The following is a 22,662-nucleotide window of genomic DNA, read 5'->3' as shown; positions in this document are numbered from 1 at the left end:
GGAGACAGTTCTCCATGAACTTCTCTGGTGTAGATCCACTCTCATGAACAGCAGTCCTCCCAAAACTGCTGTGATGTGGGTCACTCTTCCATGGAGTGCAGTCGTCCAAGGACAGGCTGCTCCAGCCTGGAAGCAGGGACCCCTCTCCATGGGTCTCCTACAGGATCACCTGTGCCTCCTTCATGCATCTGCTCTGGCATGGGCACCTCCCCATGGGCTGTGGGTGGATTTCTGCATACCCCATGGATCCCCATGGGCTGTGGGTGGATCTCTGCATGCCCCATGGATCCCCATGGGCTGTGGGTGGATCTCTGCATCCCCCATGGATCCCCATGGGCTGTGGGTGGATCTCTGCATTCCCCATGGATCCCCATGGGCTGTGGGTGGATCTCTGCATTCCCCATGGATCCCCATGGGCTGTGGGTGGATCTCTGCATCCCCCATGGATCCCCATGGGCTGTGGGTGGATCTCTGCATCCCCCATGGATCCCCATGGGCTGTGGGTGGATCTCTGCATTCCCCATGGATCCCCATGGGCTGTGGGTGGATCTCTGCATTCCCCATGGATCCCCATGGGCTGTGGGTGGATCTCTGCATTCCCCATGGATCCCCATGGGCAGCAGGGGCACAGCCTGCCAGTCTCACCACAGCCTGCAGAAGAATCTCAGCTCCAGTGTCTGGAGCACCACCTGCCCTCCTTCTCCACTGACCCTGGTGTCTCCATGTTGTTTCCCTCACATGTTCTCACCTCCTCCTCTTTGCTGACTTTTAGAAGCAAAAACCTGTGACTTTGTTTTGGTTTTGTTCTAAAATATGTCATCACAGAGGTGTTACCAACCTCTCTCATTGACTCAGCTTTGGCTAGCAGCATGTCCATCTTCAGAGCCATCAGGGATCAGCTCTGCCGGGCATGGTAGAAGTTCCAGTAGCTTCTCACAGGACCCATCTTTGTGGCCCCTCTGCTATCAGAAACCAGGCCATGCCAAACCAAAACATATGTCTTTTTTTACCGCCCATGTAGATTCCTACTCCCTCAAAAATACAGTTAACTATAGCATTAATTTAATATGTCAGATGACAACTATCATCATCTTAACACATCTCAATGTATTTTAATTTATCAGTTCAATCTAATTATAAAGTTACTTACATCAACAACTATCTTTAAGATTTGAAGCTTTACATTAATAGGATCAATTATGATGATTTTTATGCAAAGAATTTATTTTGTACTGTGCTCCATGAATTTGAAGAACTGGTAATATATTAAGTCTTGTAGATAGAACAAGCAGTTCTATCCAAACATATATCATATCAGTGAACCACAGTCACTTAGTGTTCCCTTTTCTAACAGCTCATGCCCAGACTTCTATCAACTTTCATAATTTTAAGATGCCCTAAAAGGCCAATTTTTTTTCAGAGAAAGATTATTTCGTTCTTTTGTCATTTTTCAGTTAGTTGTTTGGGTTTTTTTTTTTTTTATAAAGAGGACAATTATCCTCCAGAATGAACATACTATCATGATATGTAGAAAACATTTTTCTGATTTTCATATCTTTAAAATTTACCAGCATATTGTAAAATACATTTAATTCTTATTCAGTCCCTATGAATGTATTTCCAACATCCTTATATGGTTCACTGTTGAAAAAATAACAGAAACACCAATGGAGAAGCATCCTTACTGAAAAGACAAAACTAAGTTCTAATTTCCAAAAAATATTGAAGATGCTTTGAGCTGGGCTGTATAGATATAACCATCTTGTGGGGATTGAGTCAACATCTCAGTGTACTAAAGCTGACAAAGTCAAACATCTCACATAGTTCTGAAACTTTGGTTCTATGTTAGGACAAGACCTACAAAACCTTGAGTTACTTGGTCTTCGGGATCACAGGACAACTGATGGCATACTTGGATATTGCGTGGCACACAAGCTGGTCTATGAAGTTGTCTTTCTTATTCTGCATTAATTAGCACACAATAAAGTCTTTTAAAAGTAACTAATACCAGGATAAAAAATCATTCTATATTTGCATAATGCAGATCAATATTTTTTCCCCTCATATCTTGAAAATAGCATATTCTTTTGGATTATTTCCTTTCAAATGGCATAGAATTTAATTACTAATAAATATTTTTATATTGACTGAAGTTCTTGCAATCAGATTATTCTCATCCCATTTTAAAGAGGGAGTAATACATTTTTAACATACCTTCAGCCTCTCCAGATGTATCCTTTTAGATATAAGTGAATCTTGGGGAAAAAATATTTAATTTTCTTCATGATCAATTGGTCTATATGAGTGACTAAGGACACTGCAGCAGTAGCACATCATGAAGTAATGTTTTAACATTTTAGGGGTAAAAAGTGGAAATATATCAAGAGATTTGTTCTCAGACTAATGAACAAAAACAACTGTTATTATTTGCTCCATGTGCATGGTTCAGAAGCAACAATAGGGAAATCTTTTTTTGTGAAAGACAGGCCTTTAGGCAATTATAACCATCTCTTCCAATTCATGCACAATAATTACTGCACTCTTTCTGGAAATGGAAAGCCTTAAGTTTGAAGTCAACATGCTCTGATTTGTTGGTGGAACTCAAGCGTCACACCCATGGCCATGTAGAGATGTACCTTGGCCAACTAAAGATGTTAACAAAACTCAGGCTCAGCTCTAGATCATGGCTGTTTTGTTCGTTCAGATCACTTTGTGTATGCTCAGCCAAAAACCACACATCTCAAACCCCAAACTGAGTTCTCTATGATAAATAGTTATGAAAAGTATCTTCAAATGCACTAATCTGAATGTATTGGGTAATCATACCAGTAATGACTTTAGGAGGGGTGAAATTCCTTATGCAGACAGTAGGTAAGCATAAAAGCATACTGAAAAAAAAAAAAAAGTATACTGAATTTCAGTGGGAACTGCAGTCTTTTCAAAAAAGAGATGGAAAATAAATGTGGTGGCTGATGAATAAATGTAGAAACATTATTGGGAACAAAGACACAGGGCTTGATTTCACAGAGGTGGCTCTGAGGAACCATTGTTCAGCAAGGCACCCAGCCTGAGTGGGTCATTCAGACCTCCCCCTGTACCTGACATTTTACTCCTAGTTCCTTGTTTAGTTTTGCCCAGTCAAGCCTCCTCGATCCATCCCCTGAAATTCCCACCAGGCTCATCTCCTGAGCTCAAAGCCTTTTCCTCTTTCTGGTTTCAATCTTTCCTTGGAAACCTACTAAGCACTGGCAGTAGGGCATAAGGAGGTCCTTAAAGGTGAGAAGAGAGGTTGCAAGCCTTTAGCAGAGCTGAAGTACAGAGCTGGGTACAACACACCCCTTGAGCATGTACTGTCAGAACAACTTTTGTAGCTACATTTGTGTGTATGTCAACCCTGCTTCTTCCTAAGAGGAGTCACACATCAATGCCAAACAAACAAATCCTTGTAATAATCAGCATTGGCTGCAGTTTTGAAGGACTGAGTAAACTTGAAATTCTTTCCTCTTGACAGTTATGACAAGCAATACAAAAAATGTTTCAGTTAGGTCTGGGCTAAAAATATTTTTCTTGTTCTAGGAAAGATTTGAGATTTTAAATATTGTCTTTGTTGCCATTAAATCACAATCTTTCAGAATAATCAGGCAGCAAGAACATTTTCCTCATCCCAGGAAATCCAGTAGTTTGATAATGAGGCTTTCAAACAACATATAGTAATTCCAGCTTCAATCACATAATCCATACCATAATCTGACCTTCAATTTCCCTACTCAATAATGACTTTAATTATAATGCTGGTGTGAGCTGAATTTTTCTGAAGATTTCTTCTGCATAAATGCCACTTTGTATAAATAATGTTGTACTATTTGGGCCAGAAAACTGAAGAGTAACTAGTTGTGAATACCCTGTTTTAAGGTAGAGGTGATGAAGTCTCTACATACTGTGAATTACTTATTTCTGTAAAATGAAAGCGTGAGTATGGTAACTGGAGAAACAGTCTGCATTAGGGACCTGGATTTATTTTTTCCATTTCCAGCTTGAGTGCTCTACCTACTGTATTGCCCTATAATCTATTTTGGTTTCTCTACTGATGAATTTGCTCTAAAGTGTGCCAAGCTGTAATAAGAGCTATATTTCAAGAGCAGTAACTCTAACATGCAAACTTTCGCCTACTTAAAATTCCATTGTAGTTCAGACTGGATGCACTACACTTCCCTCCAACACCACTTTAAAGAGTGAAAGGTGTTCTGTGTAACTGTTTTCATTACATCGATAGTAACTTCACAGAGGTCACAGGAAATTGTGCAAACACACATTTTTAGGAGGGACTCATCGTGCTTGGGAATTTTACAAGCACATGCTCAGCCCCTGCCAGCTCCAAGGCAGAGCTCTTGTTTCAGGTGCGCAGTACACACAGCAGCAAAGCACATTGATTCCCTGTCATGAACTTTTTAGGTAAGTTGCAGGGCCCGAAAGTGCTTATGACTCTTAAAAATAAAAATAATTAGAAAAAAAAAAAAAAAAAAAAGGACTGCAGCGGGCTGCCTGCTGGCCAGTCGCGGCTCCACGGCTTGGCCTCGCTACCCCAACACAAGGAACCCTTCCACAGGGCAGCCACGCACAGTCACCAGGGATGCCACGGGCCTGGGGGTTCCTGCAGGAAACATGGCAGACGTGGACCAGCCAAGCGGCACGGTCCGTGTCCCACCTGCCGCCCGGGACTGCTCCCGAGGCTGGCACGGCCGCCCCGGCGGGCCCGCCCGGGCAGGCCCACAGCGCACGGCGCGGCGTTCCCTGAGCAGGAGCCCTAGCTCATGTCCACCGGCTCACCACAGCCACGCTGTGCTGGCTCCGTACCGCCCTGAGCGTTCAAATGGCCTCCAGCGGGGAGGGAAAAGCACGCAGTCCGCGCTGGTATTGCTGGTATATGGGTAGCGAACAGCCAGCCCGGCCGGGAAGCACGGCCAATGCCGGAGCGGCTGCGGCCACAAGAAGGCCGGGCGGTGGCGGAGGAGCCCCGCTGGCGGTGCCGAGGCGGAGCAGGGGCGGAGCGGTAGCAGTCCCATGGCGGAGCAGGGGCGGAGCGGCGGTGCTGCCATGGCGGAGCAGGGGTGGAGCGCTGCGCGGAGGGTGCGGGAGCTGCAGGAGCGGCTGCGCTGTGCGCAGGAGCCCGCGGAGGTAGCCGGCTCGGAGGCTGGGCTGTTATTTCCGTGCTCATGAGAGCTTTTCTGTGCTTCTGCTTGGTTTTAACGGCACACATCAAAGAGGAGCGGGGCTGTCGCGCTCTGCCTTGTTTTTCTTCTGGTCCAAGAAGGACTAGGCTGTTCTTCTGAAGCAACCCCTGTAGGGCGGCCAGGCTGCTCAGTAGCTGCGAGGAGTAGCTAAGGGACACCTGAAACAGGCAGAGATGAGTGGGAAGCGCGATCAGAGCAGGTGTTGAAGCTGCGCAGAGGGGGCCGAGGGAGCAAGGCATAGAGGGGACATCCCCAGTCTGTGGGGGCACAGGGGGACATCCCCAGGCTGTGGGGGCACAGGGGGATATCCCCAGGCTGTGGGGGCAGAGGGACCAAGGCATAGAGGGGGCACCCCCAGGCTGTGGGGCAGAGGGGCCAAGGCACTCCCTGCTCTCTGAGCAGCAGCTGGCGCTCTCGAGGACATGGAAGCAAAGTAGCATATGCCAAATTTGCCTTGATGTTTTACAAAATAATAAATAATATTTGACTGAAGAAGGTGTATTCTAAACAATGATGTGTGTGTTTCTTTTGTCTTTTGTTTTTGTAAATTCTTTTTTCAGAGGGTCACATTCGCTTTGAAAATACAGGACACTTTGATGGGTTTCAAAGGCACTAAAACTTGATACAAGTTTGTGGTTGGAGGCAGAGGGCAGCAGTAAAAGTGGCATTGTATTCGGTAGTTGATGAAAAGTTAAGCTGTTAATTATATCTACAGTGTGTTTTCAAAGTATGTGTGTATGCATATAGAAGAAAAAGTGGTTTCCATAGTCAACAATGGTTTGTTTTCTTGAATGCCTGTGATGGAGACAATATTTGTCTAAAATGCAAATATCTGTGCAGGTGCTTCTTCAGAAGTTTTAATTTGCAGTTCAATGAACCTAAGAGCTCTTCCTATGCTATGGAAATGATCAGCTATTACAGAGTCTGAATTTGTACTTGGGATTAGTGTTGGTAAATTATTTGAACGAGAAGTAGCAAAGGAAAAGAAATGAAGCTCTTCTACAGGTAATTGGTATTTAAGTGATCCCAAACCAGTAAGTTTCAAAGCATTCTACTGAAGTGAAAAATGAGAATAACACTGACTGACTTTTTTCTTTAAGGGAGGAGATACAATGTTTTCATGTAGCATAGCTGCAAGTAGGTGCTGCATGAAATTGAGCTAATGGTGGTGCTGTAGCACTTCTGTCCCTGGTAAAACTGCCTAGTGAAACAGAAGTATTTGTGTGTAACAGAGCCTAAGGAGTGGCAGAGAAAGTGAGAAACTGATAGCGGTAAATTGGCAGTCCTGAAAGGTGCTCCTAACAGAAGTTGAATCTAATAAGAGAAATTATGTGGTTAGTATCTTTAAAGAGGAGAGTTCTAGAAATGTGTGAAAAGAATTGCAAATCGATATTACAATGTGTATGTAGGCAAGCGTTGTAGTTGTCAAATACTTCTGTTCCATACTGAGAATAATATTTGTCTTTGGACTTTTAATATTGCTGAAAAGTTCTTGGTAACCATGCAAAACATCAATTGTCCATTTCAAAAGCTTCTTAATGTGTGAGGTTTGACAGCTACCCACTGAGTTTTCAGAGAATTGACAAAGGAAAGAACAGGTATTGAACCATGCTTGTGGTTCTTGAGAAGGTACAGGAAAAAACTACTGTGCTAGTGTTAAAGGTCGGTGAAATGGTCTTCATTGGCATTGATCATAAAGGAACACACTGAGCAGCTGCAGGATGTTAAGATGTAACTGATGCAGAATTAAAGGGTGGTGCCATATTCCATTCCACTCAGCGAGATCTTACATAGATAAATTCTGCCAAATTTATCTCAAATTGTATTTGGCTAACACTAATTGCTGTAAATTTATGCATGCTTCAAGGCATTTGACTTGATTCTGTATCATGCTGATTAGAGTGGCAGTGTCATGAGCCCGATATAATGCATAAAACTGATTTCCCTTGCACTTGCCAAAAGTAAGTGCCAGACCTCATCAGGAAGCAGTGTTTGGTTGCGGGTTTGTGTGGTTTGTTTTTTTTTTTTTGAGGGGTAGGAGAGTGATTACACATCTTTTTGTGACTTGATGCTACTGAAATCTTCCTTGATTTAGAAGACAGCAAGCATTGTAGGGAAATGCTACACACACTGAAGTAATTTGTATCAAATGAAGAGAGTCCCTTCTAGAAACCGAGTCTGATCATGTGGTAGGCTACATTCATTTGAGCAACACGTTTTAACATGGCTCAGTGGAAAGTCAGAGCTAGGAGCTATGAATATAGGTCACTCAGGATAGGAGACTGTATTTTGGAAAGCGTTGACTCAGAAAATGATTTGGAGTTCTGATGTATTACCAGTTGAGCATGAAATTGCCGTAGAGTGCAGTGGCTTATGGAGTAAATGCTATCTTTGTGTATCTTAGCAGGGTTATGTTATTATTGCTATATAGCATTAGAGGGACAATTACAGGAATATTATGTCCTGTTCTGAGGACTGTTTTTAAAAACAACACTGGCCAAACTGGAAAGATAATAAGAGAGCCAGAGAATGGCTGGAGCTCTGGCTAGCATAACTTAATGAAACTAAAGAGCCAAGGTAAAGTGTGTGATCAGTATTTACATTTATTTCTGTGTTGTGTAAGATGACTGGAAGAAAGCACCTTTAATATCATTAACAGATCACTAGATTGAGTAGCTGGAAACAAAACTGTAATTGTTTGAGGCTAACTGTTGTGTTTGAGTTCTTATTTTTTGTTAGTTTTGTTTGTTTGGGTTTTTTTGTTTGCTGAGGGCATAGGGATTATTTGCTTGGAACAGAGTTGAGTTTTTTCCTAAGGTGTTTTCCTCAAAGTCCTGGTGCTCTTTCAAATGAGTTGTCTAGCTCAGCTGGAAGTTATTGACTTGGCATAATTTCACAGGATTTGTTATAAGTGAAAGAAGCTAAAGAATCATAGGGATCTCTTTGAAAGAGAAGTGCAGCTATTGAGCACGGAAGGAGGGAAAACAGGAGTTACTGTTGAGAAATGTTGTCAGTCCTTTGAGGATGGATGGTCTGGGAACCTGTTAATGGGTCCCATCTTTCCTGAGGTTTCAGGCTGTACAACACTTGCTTAAAGGATGATGGAGCAATGCTGGTGTAGTGGGAAATGACCAAACCCAGTGCACCTGGCAGTTGCTGTTACCACTTTGCTTTCAGTTCTGGCTCTGGAAAATTTTGTTTGCTTACATGCTTCTTTCCCATTGCTCATTACCACTGATCTCTGCTTTCCAAATTCCAGCCTGCTTTCCCTTCTTCCCTGCATCTTTGCTTGCCTTTACTCCTGCTGTCATCCTTGTTTTTGTCTCACACCATTATGTTGGTGCTAGCTTTCAGTTTGTCCATAAACCTTTGCCTGTTTATATTGCATGAAGACCTAGGTCTTGTTTTTTCTTGGAATGTATCTTATAGAAAAAATCCCAGTCCTAAAGGGTTTTGATAATTCTTTATCAATCAGTATTTAGGAATTATGTAGACTAGTCCAGGAATTGTATATGAAGATAACATTTCTTCAAAATTTTTCTATGAAGTTGACAGTCTGTTTTAAAGTTGATAAAGTTTTTCCATGAGGATACAGCGGATATGGCTATGTGAGGTAAAATAGTCTGACAGCCAGTGGAAGGTAACATATGTATTGTGTGTGTATGGAAGGTCTTCCATAAAGAAATTACCAGATCCAGTCCAGTGAAGTAAGAGCCAGATAGGCCACAAATGCTGTGGTGAAAGAAATGGTTAGAGAAAGATCCCTCAATAGTTAGGCTTTATTTTGTTTTTGAAGACCTACTCAGAACAGACTTTATAATTTTGCCTTATTTTATGCAATAATTATAAAGGTGTACTATATATAGGTATCATGACAACAAAGTTTGTGTTTATAGCAAGGTCTTGTGCTTCACAGTATGCCTTTCTCCAAAGCTTGATAGATACTGGAGCTTGGTATTTGTGCTTTGTCTTTGGTAATCATAAATACAAAGTCTCTCTGCTACTACAGATACCTGCTGTAAATTATATTTGCTTATTTTCTGATTGTGTCTGTAAGTAAGTTTAGTCCTAAATCCCAAGAGCTTGGAGATGTGTGATTCCTCCTGGGAGGCTGGCTGTGGCCATTTACATTGTCCAGTTACAGAACAGTCTTGTGCTTGTCCTGTACATGCAGAGCTGCTGATTCCCCTGCAGCTTGAGCTGTTCTCTGCTTCTAAGTGGTTGGTATCACTTCTAAAAACCTTACCAGTATGTCTGATCAATTTTTTTCTATTTTTAAAAAAAATGAAACAGTGTTATTTGTCTCAATTTTCCAAATGTGATATAAATTTCAAGTAACCAAAATTAGCATTGTGATCTGTAGTTTAGAAGACTTCAGAAGTTTTATTTTTCATTAAAATGTGTTGACTGCTTTTGAACATGCTTGTTATCTAGATACGTTTGTAATTCAGCCTGTTGGTTTGAAGTTTTATGAATAGCAATTGCCTGCTTCCTGAATTTTTTCTTCCGAAATAAACTTGGGTTTATGAGTTAACTTAGTCCAAAGCCATCAAGAGGAACTATTCAAAATCCCTATTCTCTGTATCTTGATGAAAACATCCCTTAGTATTATTCCACAAATAGGTTTGTCTCTGGCAAAATAAATGGGATTAATTCCCAGAGGTTTGCACTGCTTGACTATCTAGACATGTTAAATATCACAATACAATGTGTCAGCAGTGGGTTACTTCCTTTTTCATTGCAAAATAAATTAAATCAATGAGGATATATATTCTTCTAATTAAATAAAAATGAACTAACTTGACACTGATAATCTCATGCCTTAGAAACTATGTTAACATTGTGAGCAATTACTGTTTTTCTTGGGGAGTGCCTTGTCTTAAAGATAAGCGGAACTTTGTATGGCATTTGTGCTGGTTCTGAAATCTTGGTGAGGAAGCTGTTTTTGTTTAGGCCATTTTGTAGCTAGCTGAACTTCTTGGAGACATTTGATTTGTTACTTCTGGTTCTAGATGCATATCTTACATTGTCTCACATTATCCCAGGCTGTGAAGCATTTCACCTGTGCTTATGCAGATTCAGAAGCACTGTTTCAGGGTGGATGATTTAGCAGAAGAACTGCATGCCAAGAGTGTAGCTAGAGCCCATTGAACACAATGAAAATCTGTGTCAAGTGTGGGATTCCACTACTCTAATGCATTATAGGAACAATGAAACTTAGAGCAATGTATCCCTGGAGTCCATTTTGTAGATTGTTTCCTTGAGCTTGCTACTAATTTTTAATATCTCTTCCACCTCCTGCAATGCCATTTCAGAAGCATTATCTAATATATAAATGACAGTTAATCGGTTATTTAAATTAATATAACTGTTGTTGTCAGATTTCTGGGTAGTTTTTGTGTTCCTGCTGTGTTCCTGAGAAGTGTCAATGATCTGAAACACTTCACTAGTATTTCAGGCTTTGTGAAAGCCTTCTGAAATTATGCTATTTCAATTGTACTTTAATTCTGTTGTCTCCATAAAATAGCTTCATGTGTGTGGTTGGGAGCATTTTAGTGGTGACGCTAAATTGGGAAATGCCATTCTTAAACGATGCAGAAAGACAAATACAAATTTGCTGTATGGTTAGCTGCAAGTCTCTGGGGTGCTATATACCCACTGCCAAATAAATTTATACTTCTGTTATTAAAACGCTTCTCATAGGAAGATGAGCATTTTTTATGTGGAAAAATCTTTCCTGCTTTTGTGGAGGTGTTGAGTTTTGTAACAGGTGTAAGCTTTGACAGTGCAAAAGGAAACAGTTTTTCTAGCTCAAGCTTGTTTTGTTAGAATGCAAGTTGCAGTTATGTTTTCAAAACCTTATTTTATGCAGTCTGGGCTCGCACCAGCTCTGTTGTCCTTTCTTGGCCTGGATTGATGAAGTAGTGCTGCTGACTGTGAGGCTTGCTGATTTTTGCTTGGTGGCTTTGCATAATGCAGCTTTTGTACTGGCCGTGTGGCAAATGAAGGCCACTGCTACAGGATGAGTAGGTGTATATATGTGTAGCCTCTACTAGTGTGTTATTGATTATTCCTGTAATCTCTGTAGCAGTAAATTCAAACTGTCTACTGGATTTTCTGTTGTTACTGAAATTAAAGGGGTTGACAGGGGTTCGCAGTACAGACTGCAAACACTGCCCTGTTGTGCAGTAAAGGGGTGCTTACATTTTCCAGGAGTTAGTGGATGTTTCTTTTAACCCTATTTTGGATTAAGTATGCGAATGAGGATGAGAAGAAGAGACTTCCAGGTATTTGTTTAAAACAATAAATCTAATGTTTCCTTCCAGATTATAAAAATACTTAAAGTACTACAAGATTTGGATTTATCGATGGATATTTTAGTGGTAAGTGTGCATTTGTAGAAACATTCTATAATTTTGAACTTTTATCTTATTTAGCTAGATTCATTTTCCAAAAGCAGGACATCCAACTTGATAAATTCAATATTATGTCAACAATGGTAGTACTGAGCAGGGAACTGAGCATATAGAGGGCACTTTGCTAATCAGATTGGCTTATTTTCACTGTAAAACTACTTCCAATCAATGCTTAAAGCAAATATGGGTGAACCATTCTTCAGGTCAATTGTCTAACTCTTCCATCTTTCATTAGCAGCTGGAAGTTTGTTTTTTGCATTTAAAGAACAGGAATTGCAAATAATGATTCCTGTGACTTTTACCCTCATCCAAGCTGCAGCCTATCAAATTCTGTATTAGATATTCTCACAGCTGTGAAGCTTCTAGCTATTATAAGCAATGTGCCTGTGTTTTGAAAAGAAGAAAAATGGGTTTTGTGAGAGAGTTCTTTGAAGAGTAAGAAGAAAAATATAGTTGCCAAGATATTTGGATGGCCTATTCAGGTAAAGGCATTTGCCTGCCTAGACACAGGCAGACTTCTACTGAAATGAAGCAATATTTATTTTGTTTTCCAATAAAAATACATAATCTCATATTGCAATTAGTTGTTTAAAATGATTAGTTGCAGATGATTCATGTTCCCAGAAATTTTGCATACTTTATAATGGCACAGACTTTGATGGAAGCATTCAAGTCAAATAGAGGAAAGTGATGTCTTACAGTGAAGGGCTCCACATATTTTTAATGCATTTGAAGAACATAAATAGCTTTATGAAGTACTCCCACCAGATTTCTTCCATCTGTTTGCAATAACTGACTTACCAAATCAGGTTGCTCAAATTATATATGAGCTAAATATACTTGAAGTGGATTTAAGGAAGCCTTTGCTAGAGGCTGAGCTGATTGTGACAGTAACGTGTATAGCTCAGACTTCACAGGAGCATAATTTCACTAGTTAGCAAGAGCATTCACAGGTTGCAGTGAACCTAGTGAATTCTATATTTTGCATGCATCTTAAAAGTGAGTTTGTGAATCAGGGATGCTTACTGATAATACAGGATTAAAATCACCTGTGATTCTACAAGCACTCAAACTCTGCAAGATATTTTTGCTTAACCACACTAGAGTGAGACTTGAAGACACACTGACATTGTGAAAATAACTCTACTGCTCTGACCATTCAACCCTGTACTACTGGCGGAAATGTATTTCATATTACACCATGCCCAACATATATGCTCTCGATATGCTCAAATGCACTTCATAAGCCTAAAGGAAGTTTGAATTGATGCATTTGGTGGGCTTCAGCATTTGAGAGAAGTGAAATTCCTGAAATATGTACATTTAATGGAGGAAAATTTCTTACCTTAGTTTTATGATTAAGTCTGCATTTCCCACCCCCCCCCCATATTTGGTTATAAATAACTACTTCCTTTAATTCTGATTGCAGTATAGAGAGGGAATTTATTCTTTGGCTGCCATAGGACTGCCTGAATACTAGGCTAATGCTGTTCATAGCAGTTTTAGAGGAGGTTTTATTTGGGATGAGAGTTGTGATTTATTCTGCCCATCTTTTTTATGCTATCTTCAACAGGAAACTGGCATAGACAAAACAGTTAGCAGTTTTAGGGAACATACCACTGCTGGGAATGTAGCTAAAAACCTGTTAAAACAATGGAAAAAGCTTATTTCTCCAAAAAATAAAAGGTAGGTGTGAACTTTTTTCCTTAAAGTTAATTATACTGTAGTGTAGTTTTAAAATACCAATTGTAAAGTGGTGTTTGGAGTGACAAACGTACATTTAATTGGAGTGTGAATTGAATTCAAGAAATGAGAATGCAGTTGTAAAATAAGAGGAAAACGATCAAACCATTATTAGTCAACTAGCCAGTTGGCACTCTGGCTTCACCTGCTTTTTGTGACTGGCACAAGTTCTCAGGTCCCAGCTGGTGCAACGGGACTAAACCATGATGGGCACTGCTCTGCACTTCAGAAAATTGGGAAACTTGCTGTTTTCTTCCCAGAGGTGGTGGTTAAACGAGGCAGATCTCCGCTGATGTGGTTGCATAAAGGTTTTTCTTGTAATGTTCTTGTGGAGTGAGAGGGCCTTCCAACATTGGAGGAGACACAGTGAGGAGATGCAGTTTCTTCTGAGACTGGAGCAGCCACCACTGCCAAGGCCAGTCCCACTCTGCTTTAGACGTTTTGCAGAGTTCCAACAGTTCCAGACAGTTAAGCTGAGAAAGGCAAGGGAATAGTTTGACTAAATTGTGCATTTTAAATCTGAACTTGTTCAAACAACAGGGAAGTAAAATACCAGAACCTGTAATAAGGAAATCATAAATGCTGACTGGTTAATCTGTATCACCTACAGAGCATGTTGACAATTTTCCTGTCTCCTAGTTATTTTAAGCACCAGGTCTTTGTTATAAGGCATGCAGGGAAGCTTTGTGAAAAGTGGTATCCATCATGTTATAAGCAGATAGTACTGCTGGGTTTGTTTTCCTACTCAGGGTTATGTCCCTACTCCCCACTTGTTTTGCTATCAATTCTTGTTTCAGTATTTAGCAGTGTGGACCCAAGAGCTCTGAAGAATAACACAGTGCAGAACTAAGTTCTGAGTTTTGTGAAACTTTGACACATGGTGTGATTTTATGCTTTTAGTTTTACTAATATCAGAAAAACAGATTGTTTAAGTAAGAATTTAGCATCAGCTGCAGAATGGGATGTGATATTTTTATTATTGCAGTGATTACAGAAGAAGAAAAGATAATGAAAAAGAAAAACGTGAGACAAAATCTTCTGTTTCCAAGGAGATTAAGCCTTCAGAGAAGCCTGAAACATCTGTACTGGCCTTTAGAAGTTCCAGTAGTGCTCCCATTTCTACAGAATTGAATGAACAGCATATTGGGAGTGAAAAGACTCATCAAAGTAAAAATTCCGAGTCTCTGAAAGAATGTGATAATAGAGAATATAGCAGCAGTGGTTCTAAGCATGCTTCCCAGGGTACCTATTGTCAGGCTAAAGAAAGTGAGTTCAAAGAGAGCACCTCCACAGAGAGCAAGAAAATTTCAGAAAAGCAGTATTCCTCTGCAGCTGATGAAGGCTTATTGCCCCTGAAGGAAAAGCCTGGTAAGGATGCTTCCAAACAAAGAAATCCTAAACGTGTGAAGAAGCCAAAACAAAATCTTGTCGTGAAAAACCAAGCCAAATCATCTAGTGATGAGGAATTTGAACCCCCTACTATGTCTTTTGAATCTTACCTTACTTATGATGTGGTTGCCAACAAAAGAAAGAGAAAGGCTTGTTCTACAGGTGCACGGCCAAAAAATTGCAGTGGACAGAAGAATAGCTCATTACCACAAAAGACTTCAAAACTTTCTCAAGAAAAAGAGGGAGTTGAAGATGTAAAAAAATGTGAGAGTGGTCAATCAGAAACTCCCAGTAAAAAGGTAAACCACTACAGAGCTGAGATAAACTGCAGGCAAGCAAGTGCCTTGGCCTTCTAATTTCAGTGACATTTTTCTGCATTTATTTTAAGGAACAGATTGCATGGCTGATGTATCAGCTGCATTGCAATTTCCAAATATTGCAATTATGGGGGAAAAAAAGAGATACAGTTTGCAATTCAGTTACTTGTATTTTTAGCATTATTTTCAATGGACAATAGTGTTTGGTCTTTACCAGCTAATCTGCCTTTGACTTGCAAAATGCAAAGGCAGTTCCTTTTGGAAAGATGTCCACCTTTTTTTTTTATCTTGGCCATCCTAGTTTGTGGCTGCTGCAGCTCTTTTTGTCAGATGCTGTTGTTCTTTAATAATGAATGTTAAATTTTGCAGCGGAACTGAACATTCTTTGAATGCATTGAAGTAAACCACAATATTGCATATAAAACTAGATCATACATGCTCTTAATCTGAGCTGTCCTAGTCCCTTGAAATGCAAAAAGCTTAAGTAGCTCCTCTGAGAAAATGTGTATGCAAAAATATGTATTGATTAGACCTTTTAAATGAAGACTTCTTCTGCACTGAAAATCAGAGTTATCTTCAGATTTATGTCCTCACTGTGATGTGAAAGCTTTAGGCTTTTTTTATTATGGAAGATCTGCGATCTGAATGTGGTATCTTCTGTCCCAGATGGGGAAATATTAATGTAGAGGCTTATGTATGATACTCTAACATAAACTGTTTGAGGAAAAACCTCAGATATTCAAGTAGTTGTGAAAAGTTACTAGAGATACTTAAAGGAAGCACAGGGAATGCAAGTTTTGGCCTGTAAGTGCCTGACTTGCAGTTGGAGGACATCTGAGACCCAACTTACATGTTGCACCTGATCCATTTGTAGGGACCCATACTTAACAGGCTTGCATCTTTAAATCCCCCTTTTAGGGGATTAGCTGTGAATGTTTTAGGCTAAATGGCTTACTGAGTGTGATCTGGGAGACTTGATAGGACCAGGTATAAAGCTGTTTCTCATCTTTTAGAATTATGCTTTTGTCATGCGGTTTTGTCTCATTCACTGCATGCCTCAATAGTGATTTATCTGAAAGCCCATTAGCTCTACATGTCAACTCTGTTCTTTAATCTTTCTACGTGCTAATTGCAGATGTCCCACTAAGTTCCTTTTGTGGTATAGTCTTGGTAAGTGGAGTATGAAAGGATGTACTGAAAAGTAATCCTGTGAGTAAATTTTAGCATAGAAAAGCAGGAATTCTAGTTATCCTAGTTAATTTTGGGATTTGCATAAATGCTTTGGGATTTATTGTAGCTTATTTTAAGCCTGGTTAACCCAAAATTTATAATATTGAAACAATCTTCCCTTGACTGTGTGCAGGCTAAAGTGGTGTCCCTCCAAGAGCTTCTTAATACTCCACTACCTAAAACTCTGCCAGGCATCTCAGAATCATCTCCCCTGTATGCTGCAGACTTTACAGGTAAGTAATACACAAGGCTGATAAATGTGAAATAGTTCAGGTTTTACAGCTCTGTGTAGAAGTGTTTTATCCCCTTTTCCAGTAAGGTGTTTTAGCTCATCAGTCCGTGGCAAAGAAGGGCCTCACTTTCTCATCTGTAGAAATCACATTGAAGCTGTAGGGAGTTATAAGGTTTTCCTTCTTATGGCTTGCTGAGTAAAGTAATACTGAGGAAGGTTACCACAGACTTAGAGAAGGCATAAATCAAGTGGCAGTTCTACAGGCTCCATTTATCTTTACTCATGTCTGTACCTTAGAACAGGCAAAGCCTTAGCAGAAATTATCTTAGGTAAAACAAATATATGAGATAATAAGCCTAGCTTTGGCATAGGAACCACTAGCATCATTATAGGTGGGTGACATAAAGTACAAGTGGTTCTCCTAGCAGCTCTTCTGATGCTTCAGTGGTTTTCTATCACTGGGATCTTGAAACATTGCTGCTTCTGGCTTCTCTAAGATAAGTCAGGGGATTAGTAAGGTTCTGTAGATGGGTAACAGAGCAATCAAGGTGTGAATACAACTCATGTAGACTGGAGATAAATAATGCAAGACTGGTTTGAGTTGGTGCAGCTCACGTGCAGTGTACATCTTAGAGTTAAATGATGGTGAATGGACTTTTGCAATTTACAATACATGCAAGGGTCCCACGCTGTAATGCAGTAACTTGGTATTAAGAAAATACTTTGTATATATAAGTAATTTGTGTTTATCTCAGAGCTGAATGTTTAAAGCATTGTGAAACCTGCCTGATGTTCTGCTTGCAGTGTCCATAGCACCTGTTGCAGAAGCACCCCAGCAAGCCAGTGAGATAGTTCAATTCACAGGACAGAGACTGAACTCTAAAATGCAGGTTTACTCTGGCTCTAAGGCAGTGCGCCTTTCGAAGATGCTTACACTGTATGAGCAGTGTGTCCGCATGCTTCACAACAATATTGAATGTGAGTACTTCAGGGGATTTGTAGAACTTGTGACTTGAAGGATATGAGATTTTTTTTTTTCATGCCAAGCACTGGCCTACTAAAATATATTGTCCTTCCCTACAAATGGTGACCTGGAGCAGGTTGAAAGGCACTTGCAGAAATGGATTGATGACTGTGCTAAAATGTAGCTTTGTTTTGAAAGCTTAGGATTTTTAAAGGTCCAAGTTTACTTAAAATAATATCTTATAAATGATCAATTAAAAATCCTGCCCTTCCCCCTGTGTTTGTTATGATCAAGACATTCTTTTCTTCCTTGCATAGGCAGAGGAGGAAGTGATGCATATCAATAAAGATGGGGCAATGACTATCCAAAGATGCTTTATCCATCCTCAAGTATAACTGCTAGTCAGTATGGAACTGCTCATTTATAAATATTTTCATGGCCTGACATAGGATGTTGTGCTAGTGCTTACTAAAATTAACTTGTGTTTTTATCTTTAAACTAAGTGGCGTTAGCCATAGAGTAAAATAAGTGAGATACTGAAAGTACTGTCCTCTTTTGTAGTGCTACAAGAAGCAGGAGGTGTGCCCTTTGAAATTCTTGAGCCTGTGCTAACACGTTGCACACCAGAGCAGTTGTTTCGAATAGAGAAATATAATCTGGTAAATTCCACCTTGTTAAATTTGGAGAACCACAGAGTTCCACAACTTCATGGGCTGCACTGGTTTTCTGTCTTGAATACTAATTTCTTTGAATTCAGTCTCCCTTTCTCAAGTTTAAAACATTCAGGAGAATTACTACTGATGACTACAGTAATTTCACGATTACAAGCCGCACTGAGTATAAGCCGCACTTTCGGGGTGTCGGCAATGTTTCGTTTTTCCTCCATATATAAGCCACACCAGATTGTAAGGCGCACTTTCGTTCACAGCGAGTATCCGTGTGCAACTTTCACAAAGTTGCCAATTAGTAACAGAATAGCGGGATTGCGGGGTTTACTGGCTTGGCTTGGGGCTGGGCAGGCTGGGCCTGCCTGGGGCTGCCAACGGGGCCGGGTGACCCAGCTCGGCGCTGCCGCTTGGCGGGGCCGCTCGGAGCCGGCTGCCGCTGCTGCCGGGTTCGCTCGCCCCCACCTGATGCCTGCACCACCGCCACTGCATTTGCTAGCCCTGGCTGGCGCTGCTGGCCCTGGCTTTGCCGGGCTTCCCTGTGCTGTCAGGCTTCCCTGCCTCTGCCAGCTCCTCCAACACTGCCGGCCCGGCCCGCCTCTCTGCCGACCTGGCCTGCCTCTGCTGACCCCGCCACCTCTTCGGGACTGGCTGGGCTCCAGCTTGGCTTGGGGCTACTGCGGGCTCTGTCTCACAGGTTGGCAACTTTCAGAATATTGTCCATATATTGGCCGCTCCGGAGTACAAGCCGCACTTCCAGGTTCGGACCAGAATTTTAGTCAAAATGGTGTGGCTTATAATCGTGAAATTACTGTAAGTGAAAGACAGTGTGTATAGGGGAGTATTTCTGTTCCTAAAAATAAGAAAGAAAAAAAAGATGGCCATAGTATTTACCTCTGTGTGTGGTAGATTTCTTATCTACACTGTCAGGTCTTGAGCTGCATGATGCACTTGGACATTGATGTTCTGAGTGTGCAGTCCTTTGAAGGGCAAGTTAGCCTTTTCTCTGTGTGCTTCAAGTTGAGAGCTGAAGTGTTGAGTATGGAGAGCCTGTGCTGTGAACACAAGTGTAGCCTGTAAGCATGGCTCACTGACTCCAGCTCTGCTGCTTGAAGCTGTGTGATTTCTAGGCTGTAGGCAGTGTCCCTGCATGGTATTGCCACAGTGTGGGTACCTGTGTCAGCACATGTGGTGGGATTTGTTCTGTACCTTCTTCCACCAGGGGTTTGGGTTGTGTCTGTAGGCTCAGAGGACACATACACCTGAAAATTTTATTTTTAAATCTCTGATTTAAGATACCTTGTGTTCAAATTAGATCTTTATAAAAGAGACTGACCACTTGTGGAAGAAACACTGCCAAAGAGACTTTAAAAATGAGAGCCTTCTGGAATATGAGTCTTGGCGTGAAATGTACTGGAGGCTGTTTAATCAGAGAGAAGAAAAACTGAAGATCCTTACAAAAAATATTCTTTCAGCTCAGTCTGAGAAACCAAGAGGTAAAATCTCTGGTTAGCTCTTCCACTTACAAAACCCAATCTCTTCTGCTGTTCTTGACAATATGTTTAGTGACTTGTTTGCAATGAGTACTAATGCTGTATTTCCAGGAGTAATCAACAACTATCACTGTTACTCTTAAACTAAAATTTGCTTAAAAAATAAGCCCATGCATTAATACAGTATGTTTGTGCATCCTGCAAATATTTTGCATTAGACAAATCTTACCTTTCTGGTTGGTCTAAGGATTCTAAGCAGCAATGCAAAGAGTTTTGGACATAAAGGAATGAAAAGTCTTATATCCTCTGTTCCTTGCTTCTATATTAGGCAGGCAAGTAAAAATGACTTATGTGGCTGGTGCAGCAAAACCACCCAGGAACATTTGCCGACAGCAAGAAATCCATGGGAGAGCAGGACCTGTCATCCAGCTTCATCCCACAGAAAAGTGCAAGTAAGTGCTATGTACTGTGCTTTTAATTTGAATGCATCTTTGTCAGTTCAAAACCATGCTTGCAAAATATTTTAAAGTTCTAAATTACTCTATTTGTTTCCCTTTTTTTAAGTGGCTAGTAGCTAGAAGCAAACTTGCCTTTTAAGTCTTGTATAGTCATCTGCCCTGTGTGCATTGTCATTGCACACTTGTCAAAACTGCCAGTGAATTCACCCTCCCAGCTGGAGTGTAAGTGGACACTGCTTCTTTTCTCCAAATTGCACTAAAGCTGCTTGGCATCCTAGGGCCATTCCATTGTTGTTTTAGGTCTATAGACCTGCCTAGTAGCCATGCATGTTCTCCTGCTTTGATAGAATCCCAGTCAGCTGCCTGGTGTGATACAGCTGACCAGAATGAACCTCAGGAGCTTTTCATGCTTTTTTCCCCCTATGAATTACAGCCTTGCTGCTCAAGGTGGTTACAAGTATGGGTTAGAAAGGGCAGCCTGGATGTAAGAATTTTCTTAAACTCAGCTTTTACACCAGATAAATTTTCATAATTGTGCCTTTAGCTGGTGAGATTTGGAAGGCTCTTTCTATACTGTTGCTATTTCCAATGAAAAGATAGTCCTCCACCAAGGCAGTAGCTTAAGGCACTTGGAGTTGCACTTTTGCTTTCAGCTGCTCTGTGGGAGGTTGATTCTGTGTTGTTACAGACCTGCCTTCCTGGTTCAGGTGTTTCAAGTACAGTAGCATACAAGTACATCTGTCCTTTGTGCTCCAGTAATCTCTGGACTAGTAGCTGACCAAACCTTGAATGATTTTTTTTTTTTTTTTTCTCAGACATGAAAGAAACTATAAGAGGGCCATTGGTTTTCCTTCTTGAGAACCAAAGGGTTTGTTTAGGCACAGTGAGTTAAACTTTGCTGCTTTGACCCATTGGTTTTTCAAGCTGCAGAATTTGTACAGGTGAAATTCTCACTTGAGAAGCTGGTCTTGCAGGAACTAAAAACTCCTGCTAAGGATTTGCATGCAGACAAGCAGATCCTTAGCAGGCTGCTATTCTCACTCATTGTGCAGTGGTACTGAGTGCTGGCAGAATCCTCAGTGACTGGCTCTGAGGAGTACAGGGCTGCTAACTTTTGGTGACACTGTGCTGACACTTTAATGCTCTGTTGGGCTGATGGTCTTCAGCAGGAGGCATCAGCTCTGTATATGTATCTGCCTCAGTTCTTGTCTTGTTGCCTGAGGATTCCAATGTGATTAGTTAGTTATTGTGCCTTTTGTTAGTCAGAGAGGTTTTGTTTCTAAACATTTGCCCTAATTTTCTGTCAATGAGCCAGTTAGCAGTTCAGCTGTGTTCAAAGAGGAAAATAAACACTAGGTCCAAACTAGAGCACAGGACATTATGAATCACAGTGGTGTTGATTTGTCACAAACTCTGAACATTTATTTTTAAAGACTAATAAGAGATATGAAGTCTTATAAATGTAGTATTTGTTCAAGAATTTAAATGGAAAAGATGGTAATCTGTGTGATCCCTTCTAACCTGAGTTATCCTATGACTTTGAAATGTATACTCTCTTAAATGTATCCAATCAAGCTGTTGGTTTTGGGTTTTTTCTTCAAAATGAGCCAGAGCAAACAGTAGCTTGATATTTAACGCTAGCTTTTTTTCTTATTTGCTTATTTTAAAAGAACTGGGATTCCAGAAATGAGAGACAAAAATAACACATTATCAAATCTGATACTTGCTGGCAACAGTAGAAGTTCTAGCTCAGGTGTCATGATTCAAGATGGAAAGAAACCTACCAAAAGTAAGTGGCATTTCCTAAGATGATCAATTTAATTGTCTTAACCTTCTGCTTATAATTCCAGTTGAAGTTGCTCATAGCTGCAATCCTAACTGGTCTCTCCATTTTGTTATTAAAGAAATAGCACCAATCATGAAGAAAACTTTGAAAGCACTGAGGAGTAGAGTTGGACAACGATAAAATGAGGCTGTGTATTTGAAGCTTATTTGACATGATTGTTTGTATATTATGCTACGGCGAATGAAAGTAATGTTCGTGTAAGCACTGTTCAACTTGCTTTAGTTAATATAGTCCTGAAAAATTGCATGGGTGAACAATTAGCAATAAATGCTGAAACCTCGGAGTCCTTTCATGCTGGTGCTTTTTTACTCAAATTGAAATAAGGTCAGTACGCACTAATGACAAATCAGTTTATATGAAACTGGGGCACAAGTCTTGTTGGGAATGGTTGAGGGAATGGGGGTGATTTAGTCTGGAATAAAGGAGGCTGAGGGGAAGACCTTAATGTTCTCTACAGGTGCCTGAAAGGAGGTTGTACATGGGTGGGGGTTGATCTCTCCTACCAAGTTACAGGACAAGAGAAAATGATCTCAAGTTGCACCAGTGAAGGTTTAGATTGCACATTAGAAAAAATTTCTTCACTGAAAGGGTTGTAATTGGAATAGGCTGTCCAGGGAAGTGTCTGTGTTGTCATCCCCAGAAATACTTAAAAGATGTGTAGCTCTGGTGTTTGAGGAT

General features: G+C 40.6%; 1 protein-coding gene across 1 annotated transcript; it reads left to right on the top strand.

Annotated features, from left to right (window-relative positions):
- Positions 1 to 5,061: 5,061 nt before the first annotated feature.
- On the top strand, positions 5,062 to 22,267 carry LOC116993629 (elongin-A-like). The gene is made up of 11 exons (XM_033054460.1): positions 5,062 to 5,175; positions 11,558 to 11,614; positions 13,221 to 13,333; positions 14,376 to 15,078; positions 16,460 to 16,559; positions 17,363 to 17,536; positions 18,084 to 18,181; positions 19,503 to 19,683; positions 20,009 to 20,132; positions 21,809 to 21,927; positions 22,043 to 22,267. The coding sequence occupies exons 1-11, from the start codon at positions 5,062 to 5,064 to the stop codon at positions 22,102 to 22,104; spliced, it is 1,845 nt and encodes a 614-aa protein (XP_032910351.1). The 3' UTR covers positions 22,105 to 22,267.
- The last annotated feature ends 395 nt before the right edge of the window (positions 22,268 to 22,662 follow it).

Source organism: Catharus ustulatus, chromosome 3 (assembly GCF_009819885.2).
Source record: "Catharus ustulatus isolate bCatUst1 chromosome 3, bCatUst1.pri.v2, whole genome shotgun sequence".
Taxonomy (NCBI): Eukaryota; Metazoa; Chordata; class Aves; order Passeriformes; family Turdidae; genus Catharus; species Catharus ustulatus.
This window is presented reverse-complemented; position numbering and strand designations above follow the sequence as displayed.

Excerpts from the sequence above, each read along its gene's own strand:
- LOC116993629 (XM_033054460.1), top strand. The coding sequence starts at position 5,062 with ATGGCGGAGCAGGGGCGGAGCGGCGGTGCTGCCATGGCGGAGCAGGGG. Across the intron at positions 16,560-17,362 it reads GTATGCTGCAGACTTTACAG|TGTCCATAGCACCTGTTGCA; the intron begins GTAAGTAATACA and ends TTCTGCTTGCAG. Across the intron at positions 19,684-20,008 it reads TCAGTCTGAGAAACCAAGAG|GCAGGCAAGTAAAAATGACT; the intron begins GTAAAATCTCTG and ends CTTCTATATTAG.